The following is a 14824-nucleotide window of genomic DNA, read 5'->3' as shown; positions in this document are numbered from 1 at the left end:
CTACTCAGCCTCCTGGTGCAGAGGAACATCCATTTTTTTTCTCTTCCATGCCCTCATTCAACTTTCTTTTACATTGACACAGATTTAATAGTCAGCTGGGGTGAGCTGTCACCATTGTGGGAGTTGTTGGTTGTAATGGTTGCAACCTAGATGTGGAGCAGAACTTCACTGCATTTGGTGTGGTACACGTAAGTAGCAAAATTATGATCTCTGGCCCCAGAAAATTTAAAATATGCATTAAGTCTTGAGAGAAAAAGAAACTAAAGAAGGAGTCATTGGGAAAGGGCCAAGACAATGTCATTTTCATGCTCCCAAAATGAACAAATTACCTGTGCAGCCATATCACTGGAAAACTCCAAATTTCCTAAACTTCTGGTATTGTAAATGTACACCCTGTAGTCCACCAAAGTCATGAGGCTATGGCCTGTGAGAAATGTTTGAGTAGAACTCTTTCATAACAAATATCAAAGTAGTAGATTTAAGTACTTCATTCTTATCTCCTCAGTTTGCTGGTGCTCTTAATGTCATTTTTGTAAATACCTTACCTAAAAATGGATCCCATACCCAGAGATAAATCATATTCATAATTAAATGATGTCGTATGTTTTTCAAAACACTGACCTCTCATATGTTCTAAAATTATTCTTCAACACAAAGAGGAATATCTGTTTTCCTTTATTTGTGCTGTGAGCAACATCATCAGGAAATGATAACGTGGGTTAGCATTGTGATTTTTGGAAAATTACAACTTTTGTCCTTCCAAAAGAAACCATAAGGGGCTATCTCTCTTCTTCCTAGCAATCCTGGATGCCAGAAAAGCGCTAGAAGTAGTTAGCATTGGAGAGCAACAAGAGAAAAAGTGGTGATACATTCAGTGGCCTTTCCCACCTTGGACACTGACTTAAATCAGGCACTGAGTTCATTACCCCGTTGATTTATGCTATTCAAATATTTGGCTTATGCATCACGTCATACAGTTGCACAATCCCACACATAGCCCGTATTGTTCAAACTGGGCTCCTTCTTGAGTATTAGTGTTGACCATCTCCTATCGGGACCTGCAGCTCAGCAGTTGGCACCTTTTCTCCATCCTTGACAAGCTCCTAGGTTTCTTGGCTAGGAAAAAAATACGCTTCTCAAACTGATGTACAAGACAGCCAGCAGAACCCACCTTTTCAGAACCCTTTTTTTTTTTGCATGTGCTGCTCTTTTCAGCCTGACACAAATGATCTTTGCATTAACGATGTGTTTCAGGATCTCCTGGAGGTATTTTGAAAAATAGCAAAAAATATGGAATATAATAGTAAAAAAAATGGCCTGCTAAGGTCCTAAATTTATTTCAGGATCTATAGCACAAATACATGTGAAGCTGCAGCAAGGTGAGGGTTGGTCTCTTCTCCCAAGTAACAAGCAACAGGACAAGAGGAAGTGGCCTCAAGTTCTGCCAGAGAGGTTTTAGACTGGATATTAGGACACATTTCTTCACTGAAAGGTTCATAAGGCATTGGAAGAGGCTGCCCAAGTAAGTGGTGGAATGAGCATCCCTGGAAGTGTTCAAGAGGCATGTGGATATGGCACCTGGGTATATGGTTTAGTGGTGAACATGGTGGTGGCTGGGTTGATGGTTGGACTTGATGATCCTAGAGGTCCTTCCGACTTTAACAATTCTATGATTCTATGATTCTGTTTTCAAGGCCATCAGAAGCTATCAGTATTTTTATTTAAGAAAACAGATGCATGGTGAATAATACTTTGTGTGCATGAGAAGGCAAAAATAAAGCTTGATTGAACTCGGTATTTTGCTCAATCTGAGGAAAGTCCTGCTTGCATTTCACTCTGTACTCAAGCACATTCACAGACCCAGAACACATCCTGAAAGCTTTACACAGACGACTACCTTCCTGAAGCCCCAGCCTCACAGTCTTTCTCCACAGTAGGACATAAACCTCTACTTAAAGCTAAACATGTGTAAGAGCTCTTCTGATAAGGAATGTTTTTCTGAGTTAGGGTCACAGATACTATCGTGGCAAGTGCTGCATAAATACTGGTGGAAATTTTCAACATTCTCACTGTGTCCCGGGCCAGGACAAATGATTAAGGAACCTCTCAATAACCTTGCACTGTTTTATGATCCATCCTCTCAGCGGTTAGCAATAAAAAGAAGGTAACAGTTTTATCTTGCCAGTAAAAGCAGATTGTAGCTGCATAACACAGAGTGATGATTTTATTAGTGCCATTGTATCACAAACTTGGCCAGAGACTTAAACTAAGGTCAGACTAAATCTTTCAAAATTAACTAATCTGGAGGGGTGGAAGTTTCACCTCAAAGTGAGGACACTTGAACACAAAGAGTACTGGCAGCATGTGAGGACATTTTGAACCTTCATGCTAGTGTTGTGTGCTTTATGAAGCAGTAGCAACTGCATTCAGTTCAAGAGAAATCATGTGGAAGACAGACTTGATGCAACCCAAAGCTGAATTCCCCTTGTGCCAGAGCTGCCTGAAGGCTAATCTCAGAACTAGACTCAAACCAGTTTAAATACTAGGTAGATGATTCATTGCCACATGAAAATACCAAGGAACTTTGCTTCTGTGTATGCTACACCTGAGAATAACCTTCTTTTCTTCCATGATACATTCCCCAAGGTGTTTTTACAACAGTGTATGAGCTGATTATAATTGCAGGCTCATCTGCCAGAGATAGAGTGCCCATAGCTCCCTAACATCCCACAATTATCAAAAATAAAAAATAATCTGATTCTATGATTCTATTCACCTGACTGAATATGAACTAGTTATCTAAAATTCCTCTTACAGTTAATGGAGAAAAATAGATCCATTGGGGGAACATTCATCTCCCTCTAAAGCCTGTTGAATAAACTGTGTCTCCAAACTGCCTCTTCCTCTCCATTGATGCTGAAAGATGAATCAGCAGATCGCCAGCTTAGCTGTAGCAAGGGAACCTGAATCCCACTCAGCTGAGAGCAGTCAAATGAGATGAAATCCCCTCTCCTTATCCAAAGCACAAGCAATTTATGAGGTACACAAATATAACCATCCAGGAAGTGCAACTGCACCAGGGTTTGAAGGACCTGGAACTGGCTGAAGGCCAGCGCTTGGCAGCTGCTGGGCAGGGGAATGCACTCCATTCCCGGTCTCAAAGCTACGGGGTGGTTGCCCAGCCATGCTGTGGATCACAGCACACAGACTGTGAGCTGATGTGGCCAGGAAACTGAAAGGGAGTTCCCGTGGAAAAGTTTTGTTCTCTCTTGGCAGGAAAATAAAGCAGCTCCTGCCATTGTGAGGCCAACACAAAGATTCTACATTTTCCTGGTGAGAATGGCAAGCTTACATGGAGTCTCCAGTAAGAGGAACTCCTTTGAGGTTTTTTTATCATTATTAGTAGTATTTTAGCATTATGGTGTCTCCTATGAGTATGGAGTCAGGTACAAACACAAAATAAAGAGATAATACCTAAACTGGTGCCTACAACCAAACTAAAGATAAGAGAAAACAGAGGAAGGTATTTACCCAAAAGGGAGTCCCAAGAAAACACAGAAAATATTGCTCAGAGTGATGGACCACAGTTGGGGATAGCAGGAGCTCAACTATTGCCAAATTTTATCATAAAAAATTTTGTCTCTAATACAGCATCTTATATCCTTGGGGTGTTGCATAATGGATAATAAAATAGTGAGAAAATCTTCTGCAGCTTGAAAACATGAGGCTTGGAGGAGTCACTTACTGCCTTATCAACAAGCAACTGCATCACCCCATAAACATCTAGCATGAGGCATCTAACTCTGCCACGTCTGACACATATTAGCTTCCAGTAACTTTACCATCACCATTGTATTTCACTTCTGAGGAGAGAAAGAGCATTTACTTTTCAACAGCTCCAGTAAAATCATAATTTTGATTCTCTGTCAGCTATGAATTTCTGATATATGAAGTCTCATCCCTGGCTGCATCCCCCCTGGAAGCATCATTGTGTAATATTAGTGCACAAATAAGCTATTTTTAATTATATTGAACATGACTACAGAGAGAAAAAACAATTAGATATTTTGACTTCCTACTAATATTGTTCTCTGAAACAGATGGGCTTGTCATGAGATTTTTAAGTGGCTATTACAGTCTTTGTCATCATTATCAGAAGCATGGATGAAATTTCAGGAGCATGAAACACTTCATTCCACCTTCAAACCTTGACTGTTGTAAACGAATACTCAAATCTCTTCTAAAAAAGTTTCAGCTCTCTCAGTGCACTGCCTTGTCCAGACTAAATATTCATTTGATCACTACAGTTTACAGGGAGACTGACAGATATGTTACTTGTGGGTTTGGTAAGGACATAAAATGATAAAACTAATAGTTTGATCAGGTGTTGTATGAGGTGACAGGCGGCTGACAGGGAGACATTGACCTGGGGTTGTCACATTTCTCATTGATACAGATGTGATGGTTGAGGGCTGCTTTTGCTAAAACCTTGTCAGTACATCATCTGACTGAGACCTAAAACTGGAGAAGCAAGCTCTGCACTGCCCCATCTCTAATGTTCAATGTAGTAAAAAGTTTCTTCCAGACTCCCCTTCTTGAGAGTCTGTCTTGCTGTGCTCCAGTTCTACTTCCACTGAAGTCTGGAGACTTAATTACTCATTTCCTAAAGTTCATGGTCGAGGTGTGATAAAAAAGCTTCTACTTTAGCTGAAGATGATATGTGTTCATAAATAAATCACATTAACTACCTCACGGCTTCAAGAGAACAGCTGTTTTATATTTTGAATGGCCTTTTGAACTAGAATAGATCTTTTGTGGTGCTACAGCAAACAAATCAGAGTTCTTGTACTTTAGTAGTATGCTTACATTATCAAAATCCTCAGAGATGAGACATTTTGGTTGCTGTATTCTGTCTTGAATAAATCAAAATATTTAAAACAAATAACTGAAAAATTGTACATGATTTTGTGAAAGCATAAATCTCAAAAGAATTCAGATAATTTTTCATGTCCAAAGCAATCAGAAACTTATAATATTTTATCAAAATACTTCTTACAACTATATACTTTTAGCCAGCTGTATCTTTACACCAAAATGAGGAGGTTTTTTTCCAGCCAGAAAACATTCTGAGTATCAACTACAAATCTCATTAAACAAATCCTTCTCCCCACAGCCAGGTCTTTTGGCTCTCATGGGAAACATCCTCACAGCAGCTGAATGTGATTTTGAAGGTAACAACATTCAGTGTGCATGACTTTGTTGGCATTAATCGAAAAGCTGGACTGGTAGATGGAAGAAAAGAGTAGGTGTGCTAAGGTATGGAGTTTCTTCCTCTTCCAGCCTAATCATCTGCATTGAGAGTTTACCTCTAGGTCCCTCCTAAAGTGATCACGCCAATCATATTCACTTGATAAGTGAAAAAACACAGGTGATTTGTCATAAACATCCAGTGTGGCAACTTGCTGATACATCCTAAATGCTACTGACAGCCTTGGGAGTCTTACAGTACATTTTCTGAGCCTCTACTTGTTTCCTGGTTTGTATGGTCTTGCATTGCAGCAATGAGTTGAGGCAGCTGTCATGCTGAATACAGAGTACAGCTAGAAACATTATGTAGCACTCACTTCACTATACACGAGGTTAAGTGCTGGTCTAACACTGTGACAGGGCACACATGTCAAAAATAGCATATTATATGTGTTTACAAAAAGCACATCCAGGCTGTAGTCACTTTCTTTTGATATTTGTCCATTCTTTGGAAGTCACTGTGGTTTGGACAGTGAGTTTGGAATGGCTCAGTAACAGAGACCTGGATGAAATCAGATGACTATGTATTCTTTTAATACTTGAAAATATTTTTTAATGTGTTGAAGGGTCCTTCAGTTAGTTCTTTCACGGGTTTCTGGATTTGCCCCAAGACACTTCAGTAAAAGTTTTGGAAGTGTGACTAGCCAATTGGACAGCTGGGTTTCAAAATGTCACTTCACAAAGCAAAACCATTGCCAATACTGAATGAACTTATGTTACCCCAATCACATGCACACATTTTCCTGGAATTGTAATTTTTCTTAAGTAATATTTCCCTAGCAATTCAGGAAAGTATCCTAACATGGTTTCTTAGTCACACTGCTAATTAAAGTGAAAAGTTTTGCCTGTTAGTGTGGCACATTCTCTACGTGCAAAGTGACATGTGATATAGTAACATGATGCAACTTTCTCACAATTCAACATGACTCAAATAGAATTCCCTCCCCAACTGCACTCAAACAGTGATCACGCTGCAACCAAAACTAACACAGCGTGCCTCCTGTCTGAAAGCATGGCTCAGACCAACCCATCCTGACATCCTGATAATAAGGAAGGCAGTCACACCTTTCCAAACCCATCCATATGGTGCCCACATTGAATTGCCAAATCCCACGTGTCCAACTGCATGTCAGTTGTACTCAGTAGGACTCTGCAGAAGCAGCAAGGACCCTAGATGGCGTCCTACCACCAGCTGAGTGGTTGCACATGTTAACTCACATTAGGAGGAAAATATAAAAAATACGCAGCTGTCCTTCAGGAAGCTGAATTTTTCCTAATGTAAGCAAACTAAAATAGCCTACGCAACTGGTCTGCTATTCATTGATATGGAAGCCCATATATTGCTTTTTCACAAGGGCATTAAAAAAAAAAAAGTAATTCTTGTTCTTCCCATGGGCAAATGGGATCTCAGCAGCTGTAGTGGGGACACTCAGCATTTTGTTTCCATTCCTCAAATCCCAGCAAGGTGAATGAAGATCTGCAAAATATGCTGGGGAGGTAGGAAGCAGGCAGAGAAGTAGATAAGGGAATGGCACATAGTGAGAGGAATAAGAAATCTCTGAGGAATAAGGGTTTCTGTAGGAAAGTTATTGTATCAGATTTACTTCCCTGCAGCAGAGTATCTTGGGCTGTTTTTCCCCCCAGCAAAGCTGATCAATACAGTCTTTTTGGAACTACATCTCAAAGCCAAGCCCAAGAAACAGCAAAGGCCAGTTTTATAAATGGACTTACTTGCCCTGAGAGAAAGGTCTAAAAGAAACACAGATCCCACTGTAGCAGTAACTGTAAAAAGTACTGTACAAGGTTTTCAGATGAGAGCCACAACTGATGGCTAATTTTAATTACTGCTGTCTTAATTTCAAACATCTAACTATTATAATTCATATCTCAAATGCTGCATCTGATTAATCTACACAGCCTGATGTACTTTTCCAAGCTCTGCTCAATTCTCAGACATTACAGTCCTAGCTGAGATGGACTGGACTGGATCAGCAGCTGGAAGGGATTTTTTTTCTATTTCTCATGAGCAAGAAGTGCTCTTGATAAAGTAGCAATGTGTTAGTAGTTCCCTTTCCAAATTGATAAGAGCAAGGAGGGATGTTGTGTGGCATGGTAACAATACAGGATTGTTCTCTTATCCTTCAGTGTACCTTGTCAAGGCAGTAGCAGATAAGTCAGAACAGAGTGACTTCCCTCACAACCTCCCTGGTAGCTTCCCATTTCTGAAGGAAAAGCACAAACAATCATTTCTGCAGGAATGCAGCAAGTACATTTTCACACATTTTTGGCTCATCATGCCTATCAGAGATGGTAATCACAGAGAATCAAAAGCAGCAGTGACAAAACTGGGATAATAAAACAATTCTGAAAACCACAATTTCATAATATTTGTTTAAAAGAGTTTCCTAACTTTGAAAGGAAGCTGGATTTGAGGATGAAAAGCCTAGTTTAAACAGAGAAATTGTTTCAAATGGCATTTCCAGTTGCTTTTTCTAGCAGTTGAGCAGTTTGCTGTACTTTCAGGAGCTGCCTTGGTGGAAGACATCCCATGAGACAGAAGATGTGTTAGAATCTAACTTCTCTAGAAACTGAGCATTTGCAAGCAGTTATTAGAGAGGTGTGTCAATCTATCCGAGAAACATTGTCAGTAGTAATTACAGACACAAAAGCAGCAGCTCTGCTGCTCAGGTTTCTTCACAGAGCTGTTTTGATTGTACAGACAGACAGACTGCAGCTGGCTCTAGGAAGGGAGATGTAAAGAGCTTCCTGATTCCTTCCGCTCATGGTGTGATGGCTCTCCAGTATTTCCATGCCTTCCCAAGGGAAAAGCATCCTCCACTTAGGTGGTCCAGGGCCTCAGGATGATGGGGAAGTGCTGCTTCACTCTCATCAGTGGACAAGGACTGTGTGCCAGCTGTGTTTGGAAAGGGGCTTCCCCTCTGTCCAGCTTACAGTGACAATATGAGACTGTTGAATCTAAGAAGATGTGTTTGAGCAAAAACGACCACTCAAGGCTCTATCAATGTTTAGTGAAGAAGTAAAAAAGACTTAGCTGTGAAAAAAGCAGTGCATGTAACAGAGAGCACCCCTATTTACCTCCCAGCTAAGCATGTCTAACCCTCAGTTTTTTGATCAGAAAGCAGATTTATAGTTCAGTGACACTCCTCAGGCCTATCCACTGTAGGTTTCTCTCTAACAAACCAAAGGAGGATTCACCACGGGGAGAAGACCTCTAAAGAGGAAAAGACTGTGAGGCTGCTTAACTTGGGCATGACCAGTTGTCCCTTGCTCTTGCCTGCCTCACAACAGTTCATTAATAATGTAAAGGGGCAGAATAGGGCAAGGAGCAACGAGACTCAAATTCTCAGAGATCAAGACGTTGAAGCCTCATTAGAGAGGTGGTTTTAGTGTTGGAAGGCAGAAGTAGCTCTGAGGGATCGTTGGCTTTTCTTGGCAAAAAATTTGCCTCAGCTCTGATGAATATAGGACATAGCTCTTTGCATCTAATTTCAAAATTCTGGAAAAAATAACCTATGTCTGTCGTTGCTCTAGGAGAAGAAAAATGTGTGGTGGAGAAGCAGGAATAGAGACAGTGAAGTTTGCGGTTCTCTAGCCTAGGGGTTCCAAAATGTAAGAGACTTTCGGGAAAAAACTTCAATAAAGAATTTTTAAAGCATTTCCTGATAGAAAAAAAATAGAATAAAAAAATAATTCTCAGTCTTCAGAAAACCCATGTGGAGATCTAACTGTTCCATGAAGACTTTTTATGTCAGGTTGGCACCCTGAACCAAGCCACTTGCATGCAAGGGAGGGTGATGACTGCCAGCCTTTACCTTAGCCCAGCTCCAGAGCTGAGCGCTGCTGGACACCTGCATGGATGTGCTGCCCCTGCTTGAGGCTGCCCACTATTCCCCATCATGAGCCTGTTCTCCAGTTGTGCCTCACATCATTCAATGTTCAGGCTGAAACTTTCCATGCCAGATGCCTGCCTCAAAATGACTTTAATAATTTTTTTTTGCTTTCTCTGTCAAAATAGTTTGCCCGCAGTTGAGGATGAAGCTCCTCTTTTATCAACTCAAAGACATTTTCTGTCAGTCTCCTCTTTGCAAACGTCTGGTGTTTCCCTGCTGTGGATCACAGGTGTGAAGTTTTGACACTTCAGGAATCTTTCTTGGCCCAGATATGTCTCCTGCTATCTCTGAAAAAAATTCACTCAAATGTAAAAGCCTCTAAGAGCAGCAGCAGAGGCCTGCCAGGGCTTTTCCACATATGGGTCCTGTGCTGACTCCAGTCCATTCATCAGCAGAACAGGACATTGCTGCAGGCTGCTGGAGGTCCAGCCCATGGGGCTGAGAGCACAGAACTGCCCTTCCTCTCCCTCAGGCCACAGGCATCCAGTAACTAGGGAAAGGAAGCTGCTGGATTTGCCTGTGGAAGGGAAAGGAGATGAACACTAATGTAAGAGGGCAAGACTCGGACAAGGAGGCTAAGAGCATCCTTGGAGACTAGAGCTAGAAATGAGTCAGGAAAAGGAAACACAGGAAGTTACAACCACAGAGACAAAGTGAGAAGCTAGGGATGGAGGAGGGATGCAAGGACCATGGTCAAACATGACTGGAAAGCAAAAGGGTCCATTAGGCCTGTCTATGAGGAGCTTGGACAGGACTCCTGATGCTCTCCGAGAAGCAGGACATCCTCATCCAGGAGGCAGCAAGTGGGAAGGGGGGGGCACTTGGAGAGCACAAATGAAAGACCAATGGGGAAACTGAGACCCTAAGTCCTGGAGGTGAGGGAATACAAGTCAAAAGTTGGAGTAGAACAGGTCAGGAATGGAGAGAGGAAGGAGGAGCTGGGCCTAACAGGCAAGACACTCATGCACATGGTGGGGAAAAGGAATTCCTGTGCCCAGAAGAGGATGGCATTTCTGAAGGGTTGGGAAAAGCCAAGCACCATGGAGATACTTGCTGAATCATGGCAGCTTGTACATAAGCTTTTTAACGTTCACATCTTTAATCAGGATATTTGAGGAAGGGGGATAAGAGAGTATTTAAATCCTTAGCCCCCCAAAACTCTATTGCATGATACCACACTGACACCACCTGATATGGTTTAAAGCATCAACAAGTTTAAAACTTCAGGTATCCTGGGCTGAGCTCAGCTATTTGGACTCCTATAACAGGGGACAGCAGGTTGCTGGTGCTTAACCCTTCCTAGGTCTCATTAGTTGTGTATTACCTGTACTCTGACCTCGGGGTTTTTATCCAGGCAATACTGCCTTTGAAGTTAAAGAACTTTGCAAAAATAAGGTATGGCAGGTGAATGCAATATGTAATTTCTGTGTTCTGCAAATTCAATTTGAGGTGCAAATGGTAAGAATAGGCATAACCCTGTGTACCATCCAACACTGTAACATCAAGGACTTTTTGTGGTGTATATCAACATATGTACGCACACAGAAGCCCATAGTTCATACATGAGAAAACAACCTAGAAATCAAACAACCTTCTTAAAACATTAAAACAAATATAATCAGCAGCCAATGCACGTGAAACACAGCCCTCTTTATTGGGATCTACAAGATTCCTTTAGGATAGTCTTGGAAACTATCAGTGAATTGTTATTAAGTACAGTACCCTGTGGCTAAGCTGGCTGCTTGAGAGCAGTACCCTAATTTCAGTGAAAATCATCACATATGTACATATGTTGGTTGGACAGTCCTATCACAGTGAATAATCTATAAACAGTTTAAACGAGCAAGAAAAGATCCTGAATTTACTCTAGGCAAAGTGGATATGGTTTCAAAATTTAATTAAAGGACTTTCTAGTGGGTTTACTATTATGCTGAATAAACCTGTGTCCCACATGAGGACAGAATTATCACCTCTGCCAATTATACAATGGTTAGTATTCTGTATTAGAAAGCAGCTTCTGGTTTAAATGAAGTGATTCCTACATATACAAACCAGTGATTTGTCATGCAGTTCTCAAAGGTAATGTGTACGAGACTGATTACTCTGGTCCCAATGTCTTCACAGAACTGATTGCTGAGGTTGTTAATTAAACGCTTGTGAACAGTGAGCAGGCAGAGGGGTTAGTCACCAGTCATCCTGAGGCACACATGGCTCACCACTGCTGACTTACTGGGCTGGCAACAGCAGTCTGCAATTAGGCACATAACTTAGCATTTCTTTTCTAAAGCACAGGTCAGAATGCAGCGCAGTTCACAGACTAGTGTGTGGTCATCTCTTGCAAGCAGGAGGTTTTCTGAAGTGAAAACAAAAATATTATCTTGTTTTGCTCTGCTGGTGAAAAGCAAATAATTTGTTCTGGACCACACACTGAATTAATCATTTTTGGACAGACTGAACATGTAGGAACTTGTTCCAGTTTTTGTTCTGATGTTTCTAAATTATTGTCCTGGATATTCTCACATTGTCTCAGAAAGTGAGATCTGAATAAACCTACTCTCAAGGTGAGGCTTCAGCTGAAATTTTGTTGCATGTATTATATTCAGAAGAAAGGTTAATTTCCAGGCAATGTGCTCTATTATTTCTAGTTGCTGTTGATTTTAAAATCCTGTATAACATCTCCTAATTAAGCAAAAGAAAAATGTTTCTCTGATTTCTGGGAAACAAGTGAACAACAGATGAACACGTGTCTTTAGAGGAAAAATTTCAATACCAAAAATTCAATTCCTGCAATTATAAATACCCAAAATAAAAAAGTGTATTTAACAAGTATTCTAAATGCTCTGACTCACTTTTTTTGTTTTCAGATTTTGCTTTTATTTTGCATAACTGACTGACACCAAAATTTTAACTTAAGAATGAAGTTTACAACCGGTATTTAATAGCTAGTAAAAAAGTAACATTAAACAGAGACTTTAACTTCTTTATAGATTAATTTTCCTCTGTGGCTGGTAAACATTTCTGCAACTAAACCATCACCAAAAAAAACTCAACAACCAAGTATTAAAAGAGCAAAAAACTATCACCTTGCACATTAAATGTAGGTAATTCTGACAACTGGATTACTAAGAAGCACAGTAAATAAAGATCACCTACCTTCACAGATCCGTTCTCATAGTCAGATCCTTGCAGCAGATGTAGAAAAGAAACTATGAAAATATTCACAATTGCCCACGGTTTGTACATTCTGATGTTTCAAATCCACAGGTTACTACGCAGTCGTTGTCATACAGCTAGAGGCGTCTGTTTCAAAATGCATTTCTCTACCACCAGTACAGAAAAGGTTCCAGAATTTCTCTTATAAACTCACAAAGGATTTCAACATCCAAGAGTAAATATCTGTCTCTTTATTGCTCAAAACAATTGTAAGTCCATCTAGAAAATGTCATTTCTTAGAGCAGATTTTAGATACACTTGAAATAAAATCATGATGAAGTTTTAAATAGATATATATCTGTATGTATACACACTCACAAGGGATCAGGTATGGATTCTAGTTAATGAAGTTAATATATCTTCCATTAAGACACAAAGAGGCATTCAAAATCCAGCTGTGGTCCAGAAAATGTAAGAAATCTGCTCGATCCTGTGCTCTGTGTTACGGCAGGCTTTTAAGATGGTGTGTAATGGCCAGTGTTTTGAGCCGAGAGCTGTAATCCAACTCTGTATTAAAACTTTTTTCACAACCTTCAGGGAAGCTTGCAGAAGCATGTGTCTTAAATCTGATACAGACTTTGGCAGTAACACAGGCAAATTTTGGCTCTAATCCCATTTTGTTCCTACCAATAGCATAGCAGCTTTTAAACTAACTGATGCAATCTAGACTCCCATTATTTTAAAGAAGATTACCTGAAACATGAAACTTCAGCACACGTTCTTACACCGCACATGTATTTTAAGTTACTTCTTAAAAAAAAAAAAAAAAAGAGGGAGGGTAAGGAAAAGAGAAAGACTGAGATTTTTTTAACGTGTTTTATCTTATGTGTCAGAGAATTTTCTGAATAGATTTTTAAAAAGGAAATTTAAGAACTACCTTTGACAACAAACAAGATTTTGGGTTTTTTAAAAGAAAGCTCATGATGTTACAGATATAAAGGGGCAAAATTTATTCTTATTGCAGTAAAATAAAATCATAATTTCTGCCTGAAGATGAGCATGCATTTTCTCTGTATATTTCCTTTCAGTCAACAAGGGAGATTTAAAAACTGAGATCTAACATTTAAAATCATAAGATAGACAAAGGCTCTGATAATTACGCATGTTAACTCTATATTTTTGTGTTCGTATAATATATTGTGTTCAGTAGAGTAGTTCCAGTCTCACATATCTTAGTGTTTGCAGAATCAGACTCTACAACTGTTAACATAAAACAGGCATGTACACAATACTTCAGAGCCCTAGTTTCCTACTTCTGGTGTCCAAGAAGTGTTCTCTTAAATACAAGTCACGCTTCTGTGCCTATAATTAGTTTAATGATAGGTTAAATATTCATTACAAATTGACATTAGAGAAAAAATTGTTTTAATCCAGTCTTTCCAGCTGTTGTCATTTAACTGTCATTATGTTTTAGAAACGTGTAACTGTATTACTTTTTAGCTTTGTCTTTTGCCACTTGTTTTGTGAAAGCAGTCCATTTCTCTTTTTTTTTTGCTTTCTCACCCACTCATTCCACACTGGTTTGTACAAAGACAGCAGGAATTTCACCTCTTTGAAATGGATGTGGAAAAGCTGCTCTGTCTGTGTACCTGCTGCTCCCCCTCAGACCTTTCCTGCACCCAGGCTGCCAGCAATATTCACAGAGTTTTGAAGGCCCCACGCTACAGGAGTCATCCTATGTCTGTACGGTAGTTTACCATTAAAATACTTTAACTATTTAATTCATAATTTTAAATTAATGTGTTATCTAATACTTATGCACAGTCACCTTGACCTCATTTAATGTCTCTGTTTCCCTTGCAATACTAATATCCATCTCCTTGCAGGAGCTGAAAGCCTGATAAAAGAAATTAATGTGCCATAGCCTCAGTTGCACAGCTTTAGGATAAGGGACCAAACGGAAAATAACCACTATGGTCTTAGGACTGCATGGAAATAACTTTTCTATCGACCTGCAGCTAACTAGAGGAAGTGCCTGGCCATACTTACCTCTCATTTATGGGGTCATCTGAAACACAGAAATCGACTCACAAAAAAGTCAATAAGCAGTACGTGTCCTCATGCCTTAAAAGCCTGTGAGTGGGACACTTACACAGCCAGTCTCCAGCACAGTTCAAGGATGAGCTGCTCTGTTGCCCTGGCAGGGCTGGTGCCAAATGCCAAGGAGCCACAATTACAGGACTCTGAGCAACCTAGCACTAGAAAATCAAGGCTGTTTTTTTTGAAAATGTTGGAGGGAAATATCTCAGTAATATTTTGTATGTGTTTTAGTTCATCACTGTTACTTACCAAATTCAGCTCTGAATTATAAATACATTTGGAAAGACCAAACCTGCATCTTTCTTAAAGAAACCATTCATCAGAAAAGGTCACCCACCTCTTGCTTCAGTGGG

General features: G+C 40.0%; 1 protein-coding gene across 1 annotated transcript in view; it reads right to left on the bottom strand.

Moving 5' to 3' along the window:
* VEGFD (vascular endothelial growth factor D) overlaps positions 1-12993 on the bottom strand; it is a 30353-nt gene extending 17360 nt beyond the window's left edge. Inside the window, exon 1 of the mRNA XM_032680590.1 lies at positions 12372-12993. Within this exon, the coding sequence (XP_032536481.1) occupies positions 12372-12461 (90 nt within the window). The 5' untranslated portion in view covers positions 12462-12993. The remainder of the gene's footprint in view (positions 1-12371) is intronic.
* Between the last annotated feature and the right edge of the window lie 1831 nt (positions 12994-14824).

Source organism: Chiroxiphia lanceolata, chromosome 2 (genome assembly GCF_009829145.1).
Source record: "Chiroxiphia lanceolata isolate bChiLan1 chromosome 2, bChiLan1.pri, whole genome shotgun sequence".
Classification (NCBI taxonomy): Eukaryota; Metazoa; Chordata; class Aves; order Passeriformes; family Pipridae; genus Chiroxiphia; species Chiroxiphia lanceolata.
The sequence above is the reverse complement of the archived record's forward strand: the minus strand, read 5'-3'. Positions and strand labels throughout refer to the sequence as shown.